Below are 24,668 nucleotides of genomic sequence, written 5' to 3'. Positions count from 1 at the left end.
AATAAAAGGTCTTCTTCATGTAACTAATCAAACAACACGACTAAAACTGTACAAGTATACTTTATTTAATTTATGTTACGCCTTCAAATAAATTATTTGAATAATGTAATTTCGATAAAATCGCATTGAACTTTGTTTCGTTCAAATACTAATTGAAACGAAAATAAAATATTAAAATATTCAGAACACCACAACTCACGACATTTTATGACAAAATGTGACTTATTTTTGCATATTTAAAATGTGCATACCGATTAATACTAAAAAAAAAATTTAACTTTCTTTTTGTTACGGTTTCAATATATGATATTTACACATAGTTAAGGGAATACCTGTAACACGGTTCGTTAAATATTATCGACTCGGGGCTTCACCAAACTTCAGAATTTTCACCAATACAATTGAAAGTTGTTAGTTGAAAAATGGGACGTTTCGCGCTCTATTGTTATAATATTATATGCAATTCCAAACCATATTATGTAATCTGTGAATGACGTGATGAATTAAAAAAAAATATATAATATACATACAAACATAAATACGTTTATCAAAATATTATTCGCGTGTAAAAAAAAATAAATTCAAATAAATAAATCACAGCTACCATTGATAGAGATTAACTAGGTATATATAAAAATGTTCATAAAAAATTCAACCAAATGTTCCAAAAAGCCAACAACAAATAGGTTTATTTGACTTACGTACCATGCCTATACAGGAAATGTTGTAAATCCCCGCCGTAGATAAGAATTATCGTTCTTCTCAATGACTGTAATTCGGCAAGTTAAGTAGTGGGGAAAAAAATCAAATAGATGCGTAAATTAATAAATTAAGGTCTAAGCCTCTGAAGTATTAGTATATTTTGATGAAAATTTAGTTTTGTGATGCTTCAGTATAAGCAGATACTAATAAATATTACATTAATGTTTTTACACAAACAATTTCAGATGGGTAAAAAAAAAATAATAATATCATAACAATTATAATGTAAATATTATATTTTATGTACTTTTGTTATATAGCAAATAATATCTAAACTGTTAATTCGTATTAATAAATTAGTAGTGTTATATTATTCTAATATAATCATATTTTTTTTTATCATAAGACATATATTTTGAATTACGTTGAGTTTCTAAACTGTACTCAATATCTATAATAATATGTGTGCAAATTTAACGAAATAATTATTAGATTTTTGAACGAAATTTTAAATTAAGCCATGTAAATATTAGACAAGTATAATTTATCAAAAGTTACTGATAGGATTATTGGGATAAAATTAAATAATATTAAATATTATTGCAACTAATAGTATGAGAAAAATATATCAAATATTTTTTTTTATCTATTTTTTTTTTTTTTAGTAATAGTAATTAATAAGACAGACATTTTTTGAATAATTACGAATACTTTTTAAACTGGTTATAACTTAAAATAAGTTTGAAAATGTTGAATTTATTATATTAGTGAAGTATATTAAATGCAGCAAATAATTATGAGTTTAAAAAAATGTTTATATAATTAAATAGAAAGATAATTACAATAAATAACCAATTTAAATGTTATTAAATTATTAGATCGCGTAATAACTAATAAATATTCAATAAATTAGATGTTGAAAATCGTCATTAAATTTCAATAGTTTCATTAATTTACATATTTTCAATTATTTTTAAAACTTTAATCCTATAATCCTATAAAAAATGGTTGAAAGTATTATTGCATTGACAATATTATATTTCTTTAACACTTTTTCTATCCAATAAAGTAGTTTCAAAAACATTTTCATTTTTATCGTATTCTTTTCAACCATAAAATATTTATTTTACTATACAGTTTTCAAATAAATATAATGACATAGAAATATATGGTATAGACTATTGTGAATAGAAACCGTTATTATTATATTTTATTATTTAGTAGTTTTATTTAATGTAATTCAACTTAAATAGGTATTTAAATAACCTATTTACCGTTTTAATAATTAAAATTATTGTAAAAACTATGATTGACATGTTGATCAACACTAATATATATGTTTTTTATTCATTATAAAATTCTTGGAAATAAAACTTAAGTAACATTTTTAATTATAATTTATATGTGCTCAATTTTATTCTACTGATATCATAAATCTAAATTTATACTATGACTTTCAAAATAATTTTTTTTTTTTTTTTTAAATAACAGGAATCTTTTCAAATGCGGCTTACATAGTTAAATGTTTTTATTTTTTTTTAATTTAAATTTTTAGAAAAATAAAAGACGAATTTAGCAATTTGAAATTCATATCTTAATAAAATAAACAAATAAATAATATTTAAATAATTAGTAATTGAGAATATATTTGTAATAAAGAATATTATTAAATTAATTGACAGAAAAGAGTTATCTTTCCTTTAAATAATATTTTATTTGGTTTAAAGAAAAATAAAAATGTTCATTTTTATTACCTTGTCAGAAAACTCAGATTTTAAAATAAAAATGAATATATATTTTTTAAATAATGTTATCTTAGGCATGATAGCTTATTATTTCTTGTTTGTTTTTAAAAATTTCAATATTTTTAGTGTTGGGAAAGAATAAATTTATTATTAGTCAATTAATCTACTTAATGCATTCAATACATTCATTAAATATGAATGGTGAATGTAAATGAATTCAATTTTTCATGAATGTTAATATAAATTAAATGGATTTTCACATTTAAACACTTTATTATAATTTTGGAATATTAAACTACAATTTATATTATGTGAATATACATAATATATTTTTTAAACTATACTATATATTTAATGTAATATTTACTACCTATATTATTTATTAGAAACAAATATTAATTTATATTGAATTTATGAATTAATTGATATTAATTTATTTTGTTAAATATACGCATTTATTGTATAAAACTTAAATGAATATGAGTGAATACTTTTATTTTAAAATCAATGATATATATATAAATTTATTAATTTAAAACGAATTCCTAAAATTGGTATTCGATATTGTTGCATTGTTAGTTCAACTTAAGTCTCAAACAATGGACTATCATTCAACAAAATGTTGCTAATATTTACTATACCTATTTAAATTATATCAAAGTAGTATTAAATTTACTGCAAGCTTATAGTAGTTTATTTACACTTCTTTAATTACGTTCAGTTGTGAAATATGTATGTTAATGTGAACTATTTTAAGAACAGGTAACAATATTGTGCTTTTTTTTTTTACTATCTATATCCTTAAAACATTTACATCAACAATAGATATTGAGTTCATAATTGTTTAAAATTGCATTTTTCTCGGTATAGTGAATTTATTTACACTTTTATACTTATAAATAGTGATGACGTTATGTTTAAAGTGAGTGTCACGGCTAAATTATAATCACCCGAGTGTTTCCGTATGAAACTGAAGTCCGCTTTATGTAGATTCAGTTTTCAGTACTTATCATACTTACCACTCTTCTGTATTCATATAACTTTAATGTCCTTAGTTATTATATAAGACACGTATACATAATAATCGTAAGTGTCCTTTTGAAAAATATTACCTTTTAATCATAATTATTATAACTTAAAAATAAGTTTCTGGTTTTTAATAAACTATGTTGAAGCTAATGCATTCTTAAGATATTTTAAGCTCAACGATTTAAATTTTAAAAATGTTCCACAGCTTATACAGTCTAACTATATATACAATCTTGTGGTATAATATTCCTAGTTTAAAGTATGCATTATAATTAATTTTACTTTCAAATTTTATTTATTGTTTTAATATACGTATCTCTTCATCAATATTAATTGCGCTCAGGGTATATTTCAAAGCATAAATTATCAAAATCGAGAGGTCATATAGACCGTTTATCCAGGTAAACAATACTTAAATTAAATATGGACCATCCCGGGGAATGAAAAATTATTTGTTTAGTGTGAGAAGTCGACCCGCTTCGTCCGGAATTCAACGCCCATCACCTGGCGTGAATCCAAAGGTTCGTAATTTTTATTTATCTTTAAATACCACGAATACAAACAAATCAAAGTCTAGAGCGTTTTGAGTGCACGCGGAAAATACAATAAACTCGCAATCAAGTGTTCGTACAATTGAATAATAACAGTATCTTCGCATCAATCGTCACGGTTCACTGTAAACGCACGAGACACCTTTGTCACGCGAAACGAAATACAAATTCATATCAATTTGACGGAGTATAATATATAATATAAACAACGGATAATAGTGATAAGGGTGAATGGAAAAAGGAAAAAAAAATACAACACGACACGACAATAAACACACACACACACACACACACATTGTGGAACGTATAACAAGCAATTGGGTCGTACATGTGCGAGTATGCCTATGCGTGCGTACGTGTGTGTTGGTATGTGTGGGCATGTGTGAGTGTGTGTACGGGGGCGGAACGAGGTAGGTATATATAATGACGAACTCGACGACAGTCACTCGAACAGTCGACCCGCAGAGTAATAATTGACAGCGGTGTCGATAGTGTGTTCAGAGGGGGTGCGATGGCTGAGAGCTGATGCACGGAATGTACACATCCGGTTCGGGCGGCATTGTAGGGTGCGTCTTTCCACCGACGGAAATACCCCGTCCGGCGGAGGCAGCTATTTCAAACGTCGGCCGCCTAACCCCGACCCGTACCAAACGCCGCCGCCGCCGCTGCAGGAGCTCAGAACGCACTCCAAATTCGACGGCGGTAGAGCGGCGACGGCAATGGGACTCGATCGGAACAACAGCAGCAGTAGCAGCCGCCGCGCCGCCACCGCCACGTCCGCCTACGGTTGTCAAGGCGACGGCTTGAGAAAGGTGCTGAAATCGCTTGGCTCTCGTTTTCCACCCCGGGTCCAGTAGCTAGTCACGCGCGAGCATCGCACCACACGATCGTAACGCGACCACACGTGGTCGGCCGTGTCTCGTGGCGTACGCCGTCGCGCGTTCGCGTGTCATTCACGCCACCCGTACAAGCGTACATGCGGTGGTCGCCGTGGTCCCGTGCGGCCGTCGCCCTCCTCTTGCTGGTGTGCTGCTGCGGCCGGTATCCGCCGTCGTCGCGGTGGCCGTCCGCCGGCCGGGCAGACGCCTCGGCAGTCGGACCCGGCGGCGGCCAAAAGGACGGCGGTGTGGCGGTCGGCGGTGGTCGTTGGAAGCACAAGGGCGTGGGCATCGGGCTCGGCGGCGGCGGTGGCTTCCGGCCGTCTCGCAGACGGCCCGAGATGGACCTGAACGTGGCAATGCTGATGCCCAAGACCAGTTTCGGGGTGCGCGGTTACTTGCGCGCCATACAAGACGCCATACAAGCCATCAACAAGGCGTACAAGAAGAACCGCACGACGAACTTCAGCAAGATCTACGACTTTGATGAGCGGAACGTCAGGTCGCAGATGATGCCGCTGACTCCTAGTCCCACAGGTTGGTCCGATTGAATTGTTAACGTCGCCGCGATACTATTATAGTCCCGCGATTAAGACGATCGAGTTTGTTTTCAATGTGTGTGTGTGTGTGTGTGTGCGTCTGGGGGGGGGGGAGTCTTCGAATTGTTTTTACTACGTGCTCGTATTATTCTGTATTAACGTGTTTTATACTTTTTCAAAAATAAATTCGTCCGCAATGAATTGGTACGAATGACACTATACGAATACCTATATACTCTTCTTTGTCGGTACATGCGATTGCAATAGAAAATGTAAAAACTGTTGTCGGCAATTTCGAAGTATAATAAAAAGTAATGATATTAATACATGGATAGTAATTGGTAACAGTCGACCATACGAGTATAGTGATAATTTTGGTATAAATGCAGTTGACCGTTTGTGCTAGCTGCATGATAACAATACATTGATAAATTAATTACATGTCTCAAAAACTAGAATTAATTACTTAAAGGAATTTACCATAACATTTTGAGTGGTAAAAATGTATGATTGATTTCTTAGTGGAAAATTTTACCATGTACGTGTAACTATGAAACTCGCCTCTCTATAACAACATTAACTCTTTCAGTGATCTGCTACTCTACTATAATCAGTTTGACTTGAATACATAATATTATTATACATGGATATTCAAATTAAAATACTTGAACTAATAAAAATATATCGAATTGTAGGTATATTGCATTTAGAAAATTTTAATATATTATGTTATTAAGATGACATACGCTGGTTTAGGTCTTAGATCCATCACTTCTCTAATCACAATCGTACTTTTACATTTATACGATTGCACGTCGATCTAGTACTTATAGATTTAGGCCATCGTGTAGTCATACGTATATAAAAAATACTGTGCAGCGATCTTCCGTTAAGTGCTGACTCGCATTTCACATACGAAATCGTATTCGCAACGTACTCTCGATGTCACAATCCGCTCAGGACATCCGTCTCCACCACCATCTCTGGTTACAACGGGAACGCAAGTTTACCTAATTTACAACCGCCGTTTGATGTGCAGTATATGTAGTCTTGTTGCTGCCATGCTTATTAAGTAAGTGTCTAGTAATGTTGATGGAAATTACAATATTAATACTGCGAGACACTGTGCACGTAAATACAATCAAACACGAAATATTATACATCTAAATTATATTATAGCCACCGCGTTATACTTAATACGCCCTTTTTCCGGTCCGATGGGAAATTGTAAGTCCTTAACCCAGGAATAACAAGCTTTGAATAGATATTTTAATATTACATAATATTTACGTGGACGTGTGTATGCTTATATGTTTGGATAAACTGTTATGTTTTGTGTTCTCTCGTGTATATAGCTCACCCACTCGTGCTTTATTTTTAATATACAATTTGTCTAAACCATATCATTATTAATTATAAGCGACTGTTTGAAATATTTGAAACAGATGTATCTGTTTGTTAGTGTATTAGCGGTGTTTCAATAGGGGTGAATTATAAGCGTGATGGGTGCAGAAACTAATGCAAATATTATAATATGTAATTTAATTGTTGCGCACACACGGTTCGAATTTTCTGATGCCTGATTATTAACGTGACGTACTAATATAATATCACTGTAATTTATCATCAGTAGCAGGCTATTAGCCATTAGATAGTGATATACACACACACACACACACACACACACACTTATATAATATATATATTAAGAATTACTTATGGGATGAAAACAATATTTTTTATTTAGAAACATATTAGCGTTTTATTTTTTTTATACCACAACAAATATTAAACAATTTAATTTCAAAATAATTGTGGATAAATTTCTTTATATATATATATAATATATAAATATATCAGTATTTAAAATGTAATCTTACGCTAATTTACCCTAAAGTCCACAGCAGTTATGTATAAAAGGTTGAAATGTTTTTCAGTTAATATAAAAAGTAGAAAAAAGGATGCCATTTTTATAAATATCAAAACGACAATTAATACAATTATTTGAATAAAATATAGCCATAGTTTGTTTCTTTCAGTGTGTGATAATGAAAAATTATAATTGATTAGTACGTCAATATTATTACTACCATAGAAATATGAAAAATATTTACTTGGGCACTGCAATACATTGCGTGTTTATTGAAAAGTGATTACATTTAACTGTAATAGTATAAAATAGAATACTTGAATGTGAAACGAATACAAGTTGATAAAATTACTCTTCTATCTCATTAATTTTAATAATTGTTATTACATTGTATTGCCAACTTTTTTTTTTTTTTTTTTTAACAATAAAATAAATAAATAATACATTTTGACCTAGCTAATTTTAAATTAATGAGATATCAATTTGCTTTTCGTGTATAATTGTGCTTTAAATGAATACATATTACAATTTGTAATATAATGTTACAACATTTTATAGTATCTATAAATAATTTAAACAAAACTTGAAGTATTATTGATATGTTTATTCTTAAATTGTTAATATCTATCGATTAAACCAATACAAAAACATATTTTAAATACCATAATATAAACATTTAAATCAAAATATATATATATAAATTATATTTTTCTTAAAGTAATAAGAAACTTGATATTAAAATTATCCATACTATGTATATATATATATATATAAACAGTGTATTATACCTACTTATTTATGAAAATATGTATAATGAATCTTCATAATAATATACATTACAATCAATTATTTTATATCTAGCTAGAATAGTTATGTTATTCAATTGTTCTTAGAAATAAATATTGTAGTAAAAAGTTTCAATTATAATAACAACATAACTTTATATTTTTAGGAAAGTCTTTTAATAAACTTTAAAAAAGAAGGTAGACAAATAGATCCACTATACAGTACATTAGATACCGAGAGAATCATTACCGTTGTGTTAAATTTTAATTTAATGATTTATCATTGTATACAAAAAACGATTCTTAGCGGAAAAGATCTTTTAGCTTGTCCACTAAGTATTTTTGGTGATGTGTTTTTTGATATAGTTATTAAAGCCATTTATTTTACTTTTAGAATTATTACTATAGGTTAATATAATTTTTTTTTTCGAAAAATTGTATTTACTTAACAATTTATTTATTTTATTGTTAGTATTTAATTTATATAGATATATTAAAATTAATAATACAATAGATTAAATTAATTTTTGTTGAAAACATCACAGTATCATAATATAATATGTTATAGTTATTAACTTATAAGTCTACACCAAAGTACATTTTTGTTATAGTGTAAATAATATCATAGGTAGTATAAACTTTAAAAAGATAAAATTAATTATAAATATATTAAAATAATATCTAACTCACTGCCATAAAGTCATTCTAAATTAATAATTGAAAACATAAAACTGTTTAAAAGATACAATGAATGATGACAAAAACAATGCAAAAGGCATATATGTATCATTATAATACCAATACTTTTATCGTTCATCCTTTTCAAAATTAATATGAAGTATAATGCAATTACTTATCTTCATACTTTTAAATGTATTATATTATGCTGTCGATAGTGTAGCGAATAATTTAAACATCAAATCTTGCAATGATATAATTTATTTAACTTTTAGTTTGAAGTCTTCGTAAAATCTTTACAGAAAAAGCTATAAATTTGAGCTTTGATAAACTTTAGCTCTCTGATATAGCCAATCACAACAAACCACACATAAAATGTAAGTCAATTTATTGAGAAACTCCTACGGAATTCATTCCAAATAATTGGCATGGTAAAGTAACGTTAGACATTGAAATTTAGTTAAATAACTAAAGCTATATAATTGTGACTAGACAGATCATCAAAACTTACAAGTTTATTATACAAACACAATTATCAAATAGTGATAAATAACTTAGATTATTGAATTATATTTTTAATTCATCAGTTGTTTAATTTTTGTGTCCCATGATTGTAATTTTTTTAATTCAAATAAATTATGAAAAGCTTTAAAACAAATTGATAATAAATATTGTCAGTATTTTAATAAATCAATATACATAGAAATATAAATTATAAATACTTATAAATTATGTCTTAAATAGTATTATACACATTTGTCTACTAAAACGTTTAATGTGTCTTTATAATCAAAAATGTATTTTATTATGGTATTCTTACCATTTATTTTTCCTAATTATTAAAATACCATGATATTATATAAATTTATATAATTCGAAATTTAATTTTATCTTTTTATAAATACTGTGAAACAACAAAAATAGATTTATTATATAACTAAATAATATTTATGATAATTTATGTTTAGCAAATAATTTTTAATTGTCATTTAAAAAAAAAAAAAAAAAACTAAAAAAAAGTTTCTCACAGTCCCCCATTTTGGAAAATCAAAGCATTTTATTGTCTATTTTTTGTGTACTCATAAACAAAAAAAACATATCATTGTAAAAACAACACATTCATTGCTCCGTTCAGAATCAATAACATTAAAATATCGGTGATTTAAAATTAAAGTAAGTAACTGTTTTTTATAATTTTATTTCAATAAAATATTTTGATAAAATATCATTTTTTTATTACATAATTATTTTATAATCGGGCTATTTCCTAGTGTGCAAATTATTATATTTTTTTTTTTAAGAATTAATTAATATTAAGTTATTAATATTATTACTGTGGTAATGTATAATAATTAATTATATGTATAGTATACATTAATGTTGCATTCTACCTACAAACATTTTTCATTTAAAATCACTTATTAAATACAAACAGCTATCTTAGAGTTTCATCTTTATTTGTATCTAACAAAATCGTTAGGTTATGCTATTAAAATAATCACAAATAGTTAATGCTTACTAGTGAAATGATCATAAATTTTAACAAGTTGGCCGTAAACAATGGTCAAATTCTGCTAATCTATATTTTCTTGTCACTATAATGTGAAAACTTTGTTAAACAGTATTAAACCTTGTATATAATCTAAACATGATACGATTTATACTAAACAGTGAATTTCAATAATTGTTTGTATGTAAAATACAATATCCGATTGATAACGATTTATTCTAACGTTTATTTTTATAAATAATTTTTAAAGGAATGATATATGTACCTATTATTTTATGCTAACATTGTTTATAGTGACGTTGAATTAGATAAACATATTCAATCACGATATTATTAATTTAATTAAGTGATTAGATTAGATGAAATATATTATAGAAGATGGTACTGTTATGAAATAAAACTATAATCAACATATTGTTTATCTAATTTTCTTATTATTTATGATAGGTTTTTTACTTTATTTTATATATTTAAACACCATAATTTAACAACGCACACACATTAGTTAATACATCGATTTTATTTATTTTAGGTACTTTATACAAATTATTTAAACATGTTTAAAATGATTTGTGATTGAATCACGTATATTCATATAAATCGTGTGGCGTATCCAATTAATCTTTTAGGTATGCTAAATTCTAAAGAAATTAGGGCATATTTAATGTCACATATAATGTCAAACGGCTTTCTGGGAAGCAAACTAATTACGTTCGTTATAATACGTTCGTGTACCTACCTATAATTATTAAATTGTCCCTAAAACCACTTAATTAAGTATGCAAATAGTTGGAATGTTAAGATGATAACTCGAGGTTACTATATTTTACTGTAGGAAATACATAGCTTAATAATAATTAAATATTTTTTATTCTAATTATATTTAAATTAAAAAAAAAAAAAACGCGTGAAATTAAATGATTATTTAAACAGTCATCATCGATTGATAAAAGTAAAGTATATACTATTGTAATGATATTACACACGTCGACTATAACCAATCTGTTCAAACTAATAAATAAATATGTTTTTAAATTTTAGTAATTTATTATTAATTAATAATTTTAACTTGAAATTATTAAATGTATATATAACTTTACTAAGAGGTTAAGAAGCTAATTATGCTAAATCACAATGTTAATTTTTCAAATTATTTTCTATTGTAAAACTATGTCTTTTTGAATACAATATGAATACCAAAACGAATGTCTAGAAATCGAATTTCATATGTCTTAGAATAATGTTTTTCAAAGATTATTTATGAAGTAACATTCAACTTGATTAGTATATTTTAGTGCCCCAAATTTTGTAAATTTTGTTCTGCAGGTAACTTCCTTCTTCGTTCTCCTCAATTACCAATCTTTTATACACGGATCACAAAGTATGGCGTAATAATTGTAGAGTACTCTTAAGATTTTTCTTGCAAAAAGATTTTTTTTTAAAACAAAAAATATAATATTGTAGGGATGTCAATGTGATACAACCATTTTTTAATTGTTTATAACAAATCGTTGACAATAAAAATGTTTCTTATCATTAAAACCACTTGAATGTAAGACTTAAAAAAAAAAATTCTGATCATTTTATATTTTTTTACAGAGAAATAATTTTTATTTTTTTTAAAATTATATTCCTAAAATATTATTTCTAATTGATATAAAATATATCAATGCAGAATTCATATAAAAGTAATAATTATTTTTGTAAAAAATACAATTATATTATCAATAACAAATTATTTAATATATTCTTTACATACTTTTAAAATGCATATTATATTCAAATATTAATAAAATGTATAAATAACATTTATTTTGTCATCAATATATTTTCAAATATTTAGTTAATATTTTAAAATTCAATTTAATTAATATTTAAAATATACATATAATGTATATAAAATGATTTGTCTTACATTCTCTGAAAAGAACTTCACTTAGTATACAAATTAATGATTTATAATTTCACTCAGTCTTGATATGATATTTATAGCCAAGTAATAAAAATGACTTTACTTTTACTATTAAAAATTTACTAAAAATTGTGGTTTTTATTGCCGTTTTACAACAATAAATTTGTGGTCCATTAAAAGAAAAAATATTTCAGTTTCAAATTAAGAATTAATTTTTAAGTGTAAAATAAAAGCACTGTATTACGTAATTAACATCAGAAAAAAAATAACTAAACACTTTTGGTTCGTACATATTTGAAATTATTAATTAATTTATATTTTTTTCAAATGTAAATGTATACTATCTGCGATTTGTTGATAATCTTGTGTGTATGTGAGTATTATTGTATATTACAAAAGTAATGTGGGTCCGTTGTCCAAAATGAAATAACTGGAGCTTAAAGTTTACGAATGACAATATTAAAATGGAGATTAAATAATAAAAATAAAAGCTTCATTTATATACATGAATCTATACAGAACAATGAAAGATAGTGAAACGAATATTTTAAGTATTTTAATTTAAAATTAAAGATCACTTTTTGAGAGAAAAATGCGACTAGACTCTCAGGTAAGAGTATTTTTGGGCTTTTAATAATTTTCCAAGGTCCAAAACGGATTTTTCTTGTTTATAATACAGGGATGAAAGTCTATAGTGCACTTTATAACACGAATTTTCATCGCATAAACAGTGAACATTACAGTAATGATGTTCTAAATGAATAATAATTTTTGTATATAAACACAAACGTGACTAATGATTCAATGTAATATAGTAAAATACTTACATGGTGTTTTTCTTATCGTATTCATTAGTTGTATTTTAATAGCAATAAATGCTTTTAATGCCAGTGGAAAATAGATTAGGTAAATTTAAATTAACAGATGATTGAATTAATTTATACCATGTATTGTGATTGCAATAATAAGTTTAGGAGAGTTTAATATATACGTCTTATATATCTGAATGAATCAGTTATAAAATATATAATTTAAATAAAATAGAATGGGTAGTTGAATAAAATAAAGGACAATCAAATAAAATTGAACTAAAAAATTAAAGCTGTAATAGTTATACAATACAACAATAATTTATAGTTAATAACCTACAAAGGCTTTAATTTAATAACAGATAGTAAACAAAATAAAATAAACGTAGTCCCTAAATTTATCAAAGTATAACTGAATTAATGTAATAAATTATAACCAGGAAATAGAACATAAACATATCGGTTTTGGTGTGTGATTATGTAAAATATATAATTAACAAAATATTATGTATTTATATTTCGATTGCATTTGATTAATAATGTATGTAAACCGTATCCATAACTAATGAGAGTACATTAATCACATTTAATATTTTTTTATAATCTACATTTTATTATTTAATCAACATAATACAATTTTAAGCAATTAAAATTATATCACCCGGAAAACATATTTATTCTCGTTAAAATTTATATTTTGTCATACAGTATTATAACCAAAATCAAACCATCTGTTTTTCTCCCACTATAAGCAAACATTTGCAAAGTTCTTGTATTCTGATTAATACTAAGACTTTTTTTTTTTTTGTTTGTTTTCCTTATCTGAACGTTGAATAATAATTTACTAAGTTTACAATTATTCCCAAATGTAATAATTATTCTATTAAGTATACTAACCATATACTTTGGCTTGAGCAATATTTTAATAAAATTTACATGAAGCTAATATTGATGTCTTAGAGATTAGTAATACGATTAAAATTTTGAATACTAAAAACTAAAAATTTATAATTAGGTAATAAAACTTTATATCTAACTTGTATTTAAAAAAATTTATCCTGATGGTTATTATTCTTATTACACTCACAATTGTCAACAAGGATAATTTACAACTTCGTCACACACAAACTTAAGTATCAATAACAATATAAACTTTGATAGTAAAAAAAAAAAAATATATATATATATATATATATCTGAAATTCATCTAGTTATAATATGAATAAAAAACATTCATCTCAGACTGAATAATATTAGTCTTCACCTTAAATACATTTCCGCATTTCCATATTTCCGTTAGATTTTTAATGTAATTTGAACATTATTTGTTTAAAAATTGTTATTGTTATTTCTAAATGTTTAATATTGAATTTAATACGAGTATTACAATAAATACAATAATACATGTCATTATATTCTATATCATACTATTAATTACAAACAATTTAAATAATACACATAGATGCGTTATAAGAATAAGCTATTTTTGAAAATTAAAAAACATCAACGTTAGATTTAATTCAATATTATACGTAATTCTTAAGTCCGTTAATTATAAAATAATAAAGAATATAGTTAATATCATAACAGATTGAGTTCTAAAATAAACGCATTAATATGATTTATTGGTTTAGTACAATATATTTTAATTATTGTATAACGTGATGCATATTTCAGTATAAATTTATTAAGATTAATAAAACGCTATCGCATAAGAAATTAATAATTATTTTATCTATATTCTATAGTCAACACTTTAAAAATTGTATCATACGAACTATCGGCATGACATTATTTATTTTCATAATTATATTTTTTAAATAGAAATTATTTACGAAAATGATCAAAGTAAATGTTTGAGTGTTTGATTTTTCAATATATATTTTATTTGTACATATGGCATTTATACATGTTATGACTTATGATTCAATATAAAATAATTTTATTATACTTAACAGAATAGACAATAAATGTCATATCAATGAGATTTTTATAAATATGATGTGATATTGCGAAAATTTCTATAAATGTTACCAAATATCTGTAACTCTTAATTGTGTTATGTACAAAAAAATCAAATATTATATTTAATAAAAATGATTTTATGTTAAAACGAACTCTGATATCTCAATAATATAAACTCTAAATGTATCGACATAAAAAAAAAAAAAGAAAAGTTTTCAACAATATATTTTTTATATTGTAGAATATAATATAATATTGTATAAAAACATTTTTGTTACACAAAATAATCATTTCATATTCGAGAAAACGATATGGTTTACATTTACTATTTAGCTTCTTCTTCATTTTTTTTTTCATTAACTCTGTGTGATTACGTTTTGAAAAAAAAAAATGATCATCAAATAAAAAAATTTGAATATAGCTCATTCTTAAGGTAGTAAATTGGGTACGATGTTAGTTTAAAAATGTTATAAGGAATTGCAATTTCTCAATAATTTTATGAGAATAATAGAAAATGTCAGTGATATTTTTAGCATACCGTTTAGAAATAGTATATTAGCATGTGATTGTGTAGAGAAATCTCTATGACTACTCATTAGATATACAATATTCGACAATATATTTTATTTAAAAATAGCATTAAAATATTTTGATGTTTTGCAGTGTAATACATTATTATTAAAATTAATTAGTGTAATATATTGTTGTTTATTTCACAGAGATTAATAATAATTAATGGATATTAAAACTAACTTGAATTAACTCAGAATTACTCACGCACCTACATACTGTGTAAATCTACGTACCATATTATTAATATCTACATAAATGTACGCTGAAAAAGGCACTGTTTATGTTTCTATTGAAATAAAATACTCTAGATGTAATAAAATAGAGAAGTTAAGTAATTATTAAAATTATCGAAAATTAAATATTTTTACTATATATTAAAATTAGCAGCAAAGGTTAGGTTTCGTTCATAAAAAAAAATAAAAAAAAAAAAAACTGGTACATTGTAATATATGTATGCCTTCTGTTTTATTATTTGTGTATTTAATATTAATTTAATAGGTGACAATAAAGTTATCTTTTTTTATTAATTTGTTTTCATTGATAATAATCTTAAATAATGATAAACGGAATGTTTGATTATTAATTTATGTGTGCATGTAATTATTTAATAAAAACTCACTTAAATAGTATAAAAAACTGTAAAATACATTTAAATCTTTTGACACTGAAAACCATTTATTATTTTCTTGTATATTTTCTTATACATTCAAACATCATAAACAACATTATTATTAAAAAATGTTCTGGTATGTAGCTTTAGTGAAAATCATTTTCGCATGAAGTAATTTAAATGCAAATATATCACAATGACGTAAAAATAAAAAAAATTCTGATCTTAAATTTTAATAAGCTACTAAATCAGACGTGGATTGATGTATACATACTTTCCAATAATGCTGTTGTCCACTATATTTGCAAATTTACAAAAGACGAGGATAGCTTTGTGCACAAAATCATCTTAGAGATTATTTTTGAAATGTTTGATATGTCTTTATACATATTCTTTTCATACTTTTCACAAATTCCTCGAAAATTATATAGAAGCTCAAAAAATATAATATTCAATCAATCTATATATTTTTAATCGGCAACCTCAAGAAAATTATATTTTAAGTAATTTCAAGGTGAAAGCATATTTTGCTAAGTAACTTTGGAAAAATATATTTTGAAGAGATCAATATGCATATTAATAAAAAATACATACATTGATGTCTTGTAATTAAAATGATTAGATTAATTATCGTGTTGTACAATATTATCAATGGTGTTTATTATTAAAATTAATAATATATTCAGGTGATATTTTAATTTTGTCGAAAATATTTATTCATCTGTACTAGGTACATAATATGTAGAGTTCTATTTACCAATATTTTTTTACAATGATAATTATTTTGCCTAAAATTTATGATAAACTCAAATAAAATGTATTGCATACAATCTTAAAATATTTTTGTAACTCAATAATATTCTATTCTCAAAAAATATTTAAAAAATGGTATATTTAAAACCGTAAAAGTATAAATTTATCATTGCTTCTTCTCGTAAACCATAAAAAAAACCTATGGAGATATCAATGTATATCAGCTCTTTTACCACACTCATACCTATTATATACTTTAAAATACCAAAACAACAAAATTTAATGGTACACTATTAATATCATGCTTATGAATTTTATCTATTGTACGACTAAGACTTGGTTCAATAATGTGAGCCATAAAATATTAATCGTATGTGATGTATTATTTTATTTCCCTCAAGATTTATATTATACATCATACATAATATATATTTATTATTTATATATATTAAAAAGTATGACCAATATTTTGTCTAAATGTATTTACTTTGTATCATAATAGGCAGGGAATATAGATATACAGCTCACTTACTTACATATTAATATTTGATATTAAAATAACTTTTTAATATTTATTAGAAGCTTTATTTAATTGACTAACATCAGTTATACTAATCTGTCATATAGTATTACAATCATTTATTTAATTTAATATATCTATTGAATAAGTTACGAGGGAACATTATTATTTTATTATACCTATTTAAGATAACTTTAATTTATTATTTATTCAAATAATATCACACAATGTAATATGTATATTGTATTTCAAATTTTTTTAAAGAAGAGCAAATATTACTTTGTTCAATATGTTTGATTTTCAACTATTAGTAAAAATAAAATCATCTAAAATTTATAAAATATTATGACAGATTTAGAGATTTAAGTTGCCAAAATCTGAAAAAAAAACACACATCATTAAATTAATATATTTTTCATAACTATGCTCAACACCTTAAATATTTAACTAATTTTTATATACTATTTTGAATATTTACAATAATAGTCGTTTTATTTAACTAATTAGTAATTTTCTTAAAATAATTAAATTCTTTAAAAAGTAATCATACTTTTACACAAAATAATAACAAAAGATTAACACAATAATAAAAAATATGCAAATCAACAATAAACACGCGAATTTGAGACAACTAATTTTTAATATAATAATAAAATACCTATTCAAATAAGACTAATTTTTTACATGCAATGTAATATTAATAATAAAAGCCGTAATTTTTCATGTTAATATAATATTTTATTTTTTTTTAATTTAATGTTTAATTAATTATATTTTAATTTTTTTATTTAATTTTATTTAAGGTTCTACGTAAAAAATAATATTTTATATTTCTAAAATCAACCTAGAAAAATATTGTTTTTCATGAAGACAATATTATAATTAATTTCATATTTCCAATTAAATTAAAATTATCATCTATCACTACTTAGTGTTTGTAGTTTCTAAATTTAATTTTAACAATAGGGAAAACCCTTGGGCTTAAAGTTTATTAAAAATTTAATATGGAATTTGTATAATTATTGAGTAGTATTAAAAATGATGTTACTATATTTGATGTCCAATCAAAACAAATTAGTATGGAAATATATACCTTGACGATTTAATGTTAAAATACAAAGCATTTAATAGTATTTTTACACAAGGTGCTTAAATGAAATAATTAATTCGACTTTACAATATGAGGCACCTCATAATACATCATACTTTATTTATATCTTATAAACATAAATTAAATATAAAACATTAACTTCGAAACAAATTGCTTTTGTATAAATTAATGTTTGTTTAGTTAATTTAACATGTATTAATATATTGTGTTGTATGTAATATTATTATACATTACTTTATTTAGTTAGATAAGTTATTTATTTATTTATTTTTTTTTCATTAAATACAAATAATATTCCTTCATACATTAAAATTCTATATTAGAGTAAAAATTAAATTTATTTGTTTATAATTTCACATTAAATTTACCTTAAAAATTTCAAACTTACAAGAGGGTCAAAATATAAAGGCCGATGAAAGACTTTATGACAAAAACTTACACTTATGTTCACTAGAGTAATTTTTATTTTATATAATATGTTTTGTACTCGAAATAAAAAAAAAATAAAAAAATAAAAAAAATACCAACACATAAAACAATACTTATTAACCTGAGAATGACATACATTCTTCATTATAAATGGCTAGAAAATTTATAATTTTATTATTTCATATTATAATACCACATAAATAAATAGAATATTTATAGTATTAGGTATAACATAAGTTTTTAAAATATTTTTAAAATTATTGTATATTCGTCAAACGAAAAAAAGAACACATATTCTGCATGTTTTTTATACGCCTACTACATAAAATTGCTACAGCTCAATGAGATATACACTTAATTAATATTATTAGTATTATTTTAGTATTATTGAATACGAGTAAAATATTGTGCTACTATGCCAGTATGTACACTTTAAAGTATACTAAATCCCTATAACTAATATAAATTGACCATACACAGTTGCTTATTAATTATCAATGAGAAAAATCAATAAAATATGAGAAAAAATGTCTAATATAAGATGGATGTATCCTTAAACGAGCATACGTATGTCGAATCATATACAACTTCCTAAATTATATGCAAACGCGTCAGTTTTCAAAACCAGGCTATACATTATCTTGTAACTATAGAACAATTTAATATGTAATGTGTATGTAATATGCAAATCAATTAAATCAAATACAAATACATTAATATTTAAATTAAATACAGAGTTTATAATAATAATAATAATTAATTATCATCTCATTTACTCTAGTCAGGTGAGACATATGATTTCATGAAACATGTTAATTTTAGTTTTAAATTATAGATATGAGGCAAGTGTTTAAACATAATTTTAAAGTCATAGTTCATATACTTATTTAGTGAAAATAGCTATTTTAATTTAATAAAATTTCAAAAACTCAAAAAAATATTAATCTACGTTTGAATAACTTTTTTTTTAGTTATATATTTCTAATTGTTATAATAGGTATATAATTTATTGTGCATGGTACTATAATATATAATTTGGTTTAATCAATTTCACTAGAATATTTTTTTTTTATTATTATTATTTAAAAATTATTATTTATAACTGATTATTCTTATTATATCTAAATAATGAACAGTCCAATCGATTTAAAGAATGATTAGATTTTGAATTAATCTGATTTAAATGAAACATGTTTTAAATGTTCATTACACGTTAGTAATATTTCAAATATTAAATTTATATTTTTATTATTTTATAAAGATATTGTAAAAATAATTCTATATTTTAACTTATATTTAATTTTGATTTTTAATACAAGTCTACTATAACTGAAATCATTACATATTATTATAGTCGAATAAACAATGGATCGTTTTTAAAAAAAGTTAAATTATTTTTCTCTAAAGTTAAAATGTTTAATCAAAACATGTATTCATTAAAAGTTGGTAAAACTCATTTCAGGCTATATTAGAACAGATGTCGATAAAGATTAGTACACGTTACTACTTTCTTGTTAATTATTTTATAAGATGCACAAAATGTTTTTAATTATCCTCACATGAATTTATGTACATTCTACATTTTACTAAAATTTAAGACTAAAAAAAAAAAAATAATAAATAAAATTTAAAACTACAATAAACGGGTTTTATGTTATACTACAAATTTATTTCAAGAATAATATATATTAAATGTAACGATATAAGTACAAATACAGGTGAAATCTAGGATTTACCGGTAAACCCAAAATTTCATAAACTGCTGTCGGTAAAACCTACGTTACACAATATAGTTTGATCAAACTCTAAATGTTTTTTGTAACTCAATCTTTAACAAATGGATTTGGTGATTAGAATAAACAATAAAAATTAGTAAAACTCCGAAATTTTTTACCAATGTGAAATATTTTTCCTTTGATTTATACTTGTATATTAATTAAAATAATATACGTTAACTTAAAAATTATAATGAATATTATTTAAATATGTTAGATACTAAATTAAATACTCTTACATTTATATTATTATTATAAATTACCAAAAAAATTTCAAATTTGTTTGCAGTAAGTAAATTTTTATTGCTATCGACTTTGAGAAGTTTTATTTCAGCTTTAATAAAAATTACGATAAAGAAAAACCTTGACACGTGTATCTCTTAATACAATCAATGAATTAGCCAAAAAGGTACATGTTTGATAAAAGCTGTTTGTACTCAACACTGTGTTGTATACAAAATTTAGTTAATGATATCTGTAGAACATGTTTTTTAATAGATATCTATTTTTTTGAAATTAATTTTACAAACAATATTCGTTTTACATTAGTCATGTAGTTATCTTAATAATAATATGAATGTATGTATATAATTGAATAGTAGTAGCTAATGTAATATCTAATATACTTAAATCATAAAAATTATAATTGTTTTTAAATCAACGTATAATATTTTAATTAATATACATAGAAAAATTAAGGGAAAAATATTATACAACTGGTAAATAATTTTTGAGCTTTCGCCAATACTGATTGCTTGTTCTATTATAATATTCATTAAATCTTGTTTGTTTAAGTCCAAATTACAAAACTCACTTGGAGTTTGATTATATTTTTTAGCTTAGGCTTCACCGGTATTAATACATTTATCGTAAAACATTTTTACGTATATTTTTTACGATAGAAAAAATGTAGAAAGAAGTAATTATAACTTGTTCAATACGCACAACATGCTCACATTTTTCCTCATTTCTTTAATCTACAACATGGTTTTGTACTTTTTATTGAGTTTTATTATAATGATTCAATTGACGAAAAAGATCAAATTGAACATAATATATACGGACTGTCAATATCTGTTGTCTCATTTATTGAAACCCAAATCGACCATCACCAATTTCTGTACAAAAACAAGAAATCGTATTTTCATAAACTAGGTATCGAATTTGCGAATTCGTTTTTTTTTATTTATAGATTTTTTAAGCTTCAATGGCAATGGTTATTAGCCTGTAATTTTTTTTTTTTTACTGTGGGGTTGAGAGGAGGGTACAGTTTTGGACCACATGTATATGTGGTGAGGATTTGTTACTACTAAAAACCCAAGTGGTCACCCATCCATGGGATAGCGTCACTGGTCGATGCTTGACCTCAGAACAAGAGGCCAACCACCATGTCACATCAAGCCACTTTTGTGAATGTTAGAGTGGTCAGAAACACATTTATCAGTATATTTTTCTAAAAAAAATTCTTAAATGATGGATGATTTAGCTTCAATAAAGGTATATCGAATTCTAACTGTACTTGACATAAATCTAGAGGAAAGGTTGCTTGTTTATTTTGGTTTTCTAATGTATTTTTGATGAATGGTTGTTTATATTTAGCTTTTAAATTATGTTTTTTGTATGCTTGCTGGTATTTAAATATTATAATGCCTAAAAACGTTTTGTTTCTGACACAGTTTGATCACAAGTAATGCAATATAACATTATATCATCTATTTTAAAAACTTCGTTGAAAATTCTTCAAAAAATTGACCTAACTTGGGACATAGTACTACTAATGAAACTGCTGAAATTATTAATTATAAACTTACATAGTTACGTATCTAAACTTAAGTATACGTCGTAATGAATTTTCTTATTAATTTTCAAAAACCTATATACATATTACGCTCAAAATAAGCAAAAATATGCAAAATAAAAAAGTTCTATTTCATTGAGAATAAGTTAAATCATAGACATATCTAACAGCTAATCAATTTGGACTAAAGGACAAAAAAATAAAAAAAAACATGTAAAGGCATAGAAATCGTTGCCCTGGATATTACAAACATACATGATATAGACTATGAAAAATATTGACTATTCTAAAGTGGAAAAAAAAACAATAAATATATGTGTAAGAAATGTGCCGATTGGAAAATGATAGATCCGATACGAATGATGCTAATGACCATACTTTCTATTTATTTTTTCATGTTCTTTATAACTACCTATCTTAATTATTTTTGTATCTTACTATAAATAATATATTATTTAAATTATAATTTTAAATTTGTTCTATTTATTTTAATTATTCATTTATATATTTATATACGTACATATTATTTATCAAAAATATTAATTCATATAACGCTATAATGGCATCAAATGAAAAATGTAAAAAACGGATCAATAAAAAACTAAGCTCTATTATTATTAAGGCAATAATTATTTTTTTAATTTTAATACTTCTGTTTCAAAAATATTGATATTTAAAATGCATATATAAATATTATACTTGGTTATTTGATAAAATGTTTTGTAATATCTTAATAGCTGACGTATAAAAGTCTTAGTACGGTTATAGAGAAATGATACTCAATATGCCATTTCAAGTAACTCATGAGATAGCATACTTTACAAAAGAAGTATTTTTGTTGTATTGAAAAACTCTTAAGTAAAAGTGATTTTTTTTTTCGATATAAACCGAATACAATTTTTAAAAATTCATAATTTATTTTTTTTTTTTTATAAAATCCACTTAGTGTCAAGTTATATTCATATCAGTTATTTGTTTTATTATGATATATATATATATATATATATATATATATATAAGATGTAACACTAAAAATATATGTGTACCTATTGAATATACGAATTATGTATTATAGTTCATTATCATTCAAACATATAATAGGTATATAATTAAAGTTAATAAAATTATTATTATACAATGAATTATAAAAAAACATGAACGAACGTTTATATTTAATAATAATATGATTATAACTATTAAATTAATATTTTAGTTTTAGTTGCATTGTTCTTTTACTATAATTTCCATGATAGATCATTAAAATTTCTAATTTAAAACCACTTAAAATCGGGTACCAATATATATAAAATAACTAAAATTGTATAGAAAAATTAAAGAGTATCTCAAACACAGCAAGATATTAATGGTCGTTTAATTAAAAATCAACGAACTAAGGTTTGTATAAATAATAAATAATAAATATAAAAACAATTTATGTAAATAGTTATTAGTTTAATTATTAATGTCTATTATTTACTTAAACGTCAAATAGATCTATACGTTTTGAAGATTTGTCAGGATATTGGTCGAGAAGTATTCATAGTCAGCATACTGTTATTTACTCAGACAAACCCATGAAATATTTTTTTTTTTTTAAACAAATATTTATTATTTAACTAAAAAATTAAACAAATAAAAAATATTTCTGTATTTTAACAACATATTGAGTTCCAATATACCCGGTTTTATAATATTTTAATTTTTTTTTTTCCATAAATATCTAAGAATAATACATGTGGTGAAATAAAATTGTTCCTTTTGAGACCATCCGCTTGACAACATATTTATATCTTCCAGTTTTTTTTTACATTTCTATAATTTGATGAAAGTTTTGAATGTAAAACCCCAAATTTTACATTTCAGTGTTCTACTCAGTATATGTACTATATTCACATATTTCTAAAACGATATGATATAATATATTCAGCTTAAGTTTTGACTATGTTGAGTAGATACCATGCTGTTTTAATGCGTTACGCATTGTTGTTAATTAAAGCGATTAGAATGCATTCACCAAATAATTATAATTTAATCACAAATACACCATCATAAGTATGCATATAATTGGAAACCACAAAAAATGGATTAGTAATTAGTGTTCTACGCTATTTTCTCTCGTCGGATGA

The 24,668-nt window shown here is 24.2% G+C and overlaps 1 protein-coding gene across 2 annotated transcripts in view; it reads left to right on the top strand.

Annotated features, from left to right (window-relative positions):
• LOC112599610 (glutamate receptor ionotropic, NMDA 2B) overlaps positions 1-24,668 on the top strand; it is a 265,062-nt gene that overhangs the window by 208,756 nt on the left and 31,638 nt on the right. Inside the window, exon 1 of one of the 2 annotated variants that reach the window (XM_025346583.1) lies at positions 4,900-5,442. The exons of the other annotated variant lie outside the window; for it this stretch is intronic. Within the exon in view, the coding sequence (XP_025202368.1) occupies positions 5,004-5,442 (439 nt within the window). The 5' untranslated portion in view covers positions 4,900-5,003. Of the gene's footprint in view, positions 1-4,899; positions 5,443-24,668 lie in introns of those variants that run through there. 2 annotated transcript variants of the gene reach the window in all.

This window comes from Melanaphis sacchari, unplaced genomic scaffold (assembly GCF_002803265.2).
Source record: "Melanaphis sacchari strain LSU unplaced genomic scaffold, SCAv2.0 Contig53_pilon_pilon, whole genome shotgun sequence".
NCBI classification, from domain to species: domain Eukaryota; kingdom Metazoa; phylum Arthropoda; class Insecta; order Hemiptera; family Aphididae; genus Melanaphis; species Melanaphis sacchari.
The sequence above is the reverse complement of the archived record's forward strand: the minus strand, read 5'-3'. Positions and strand labels throughout refer to the sequence as shown.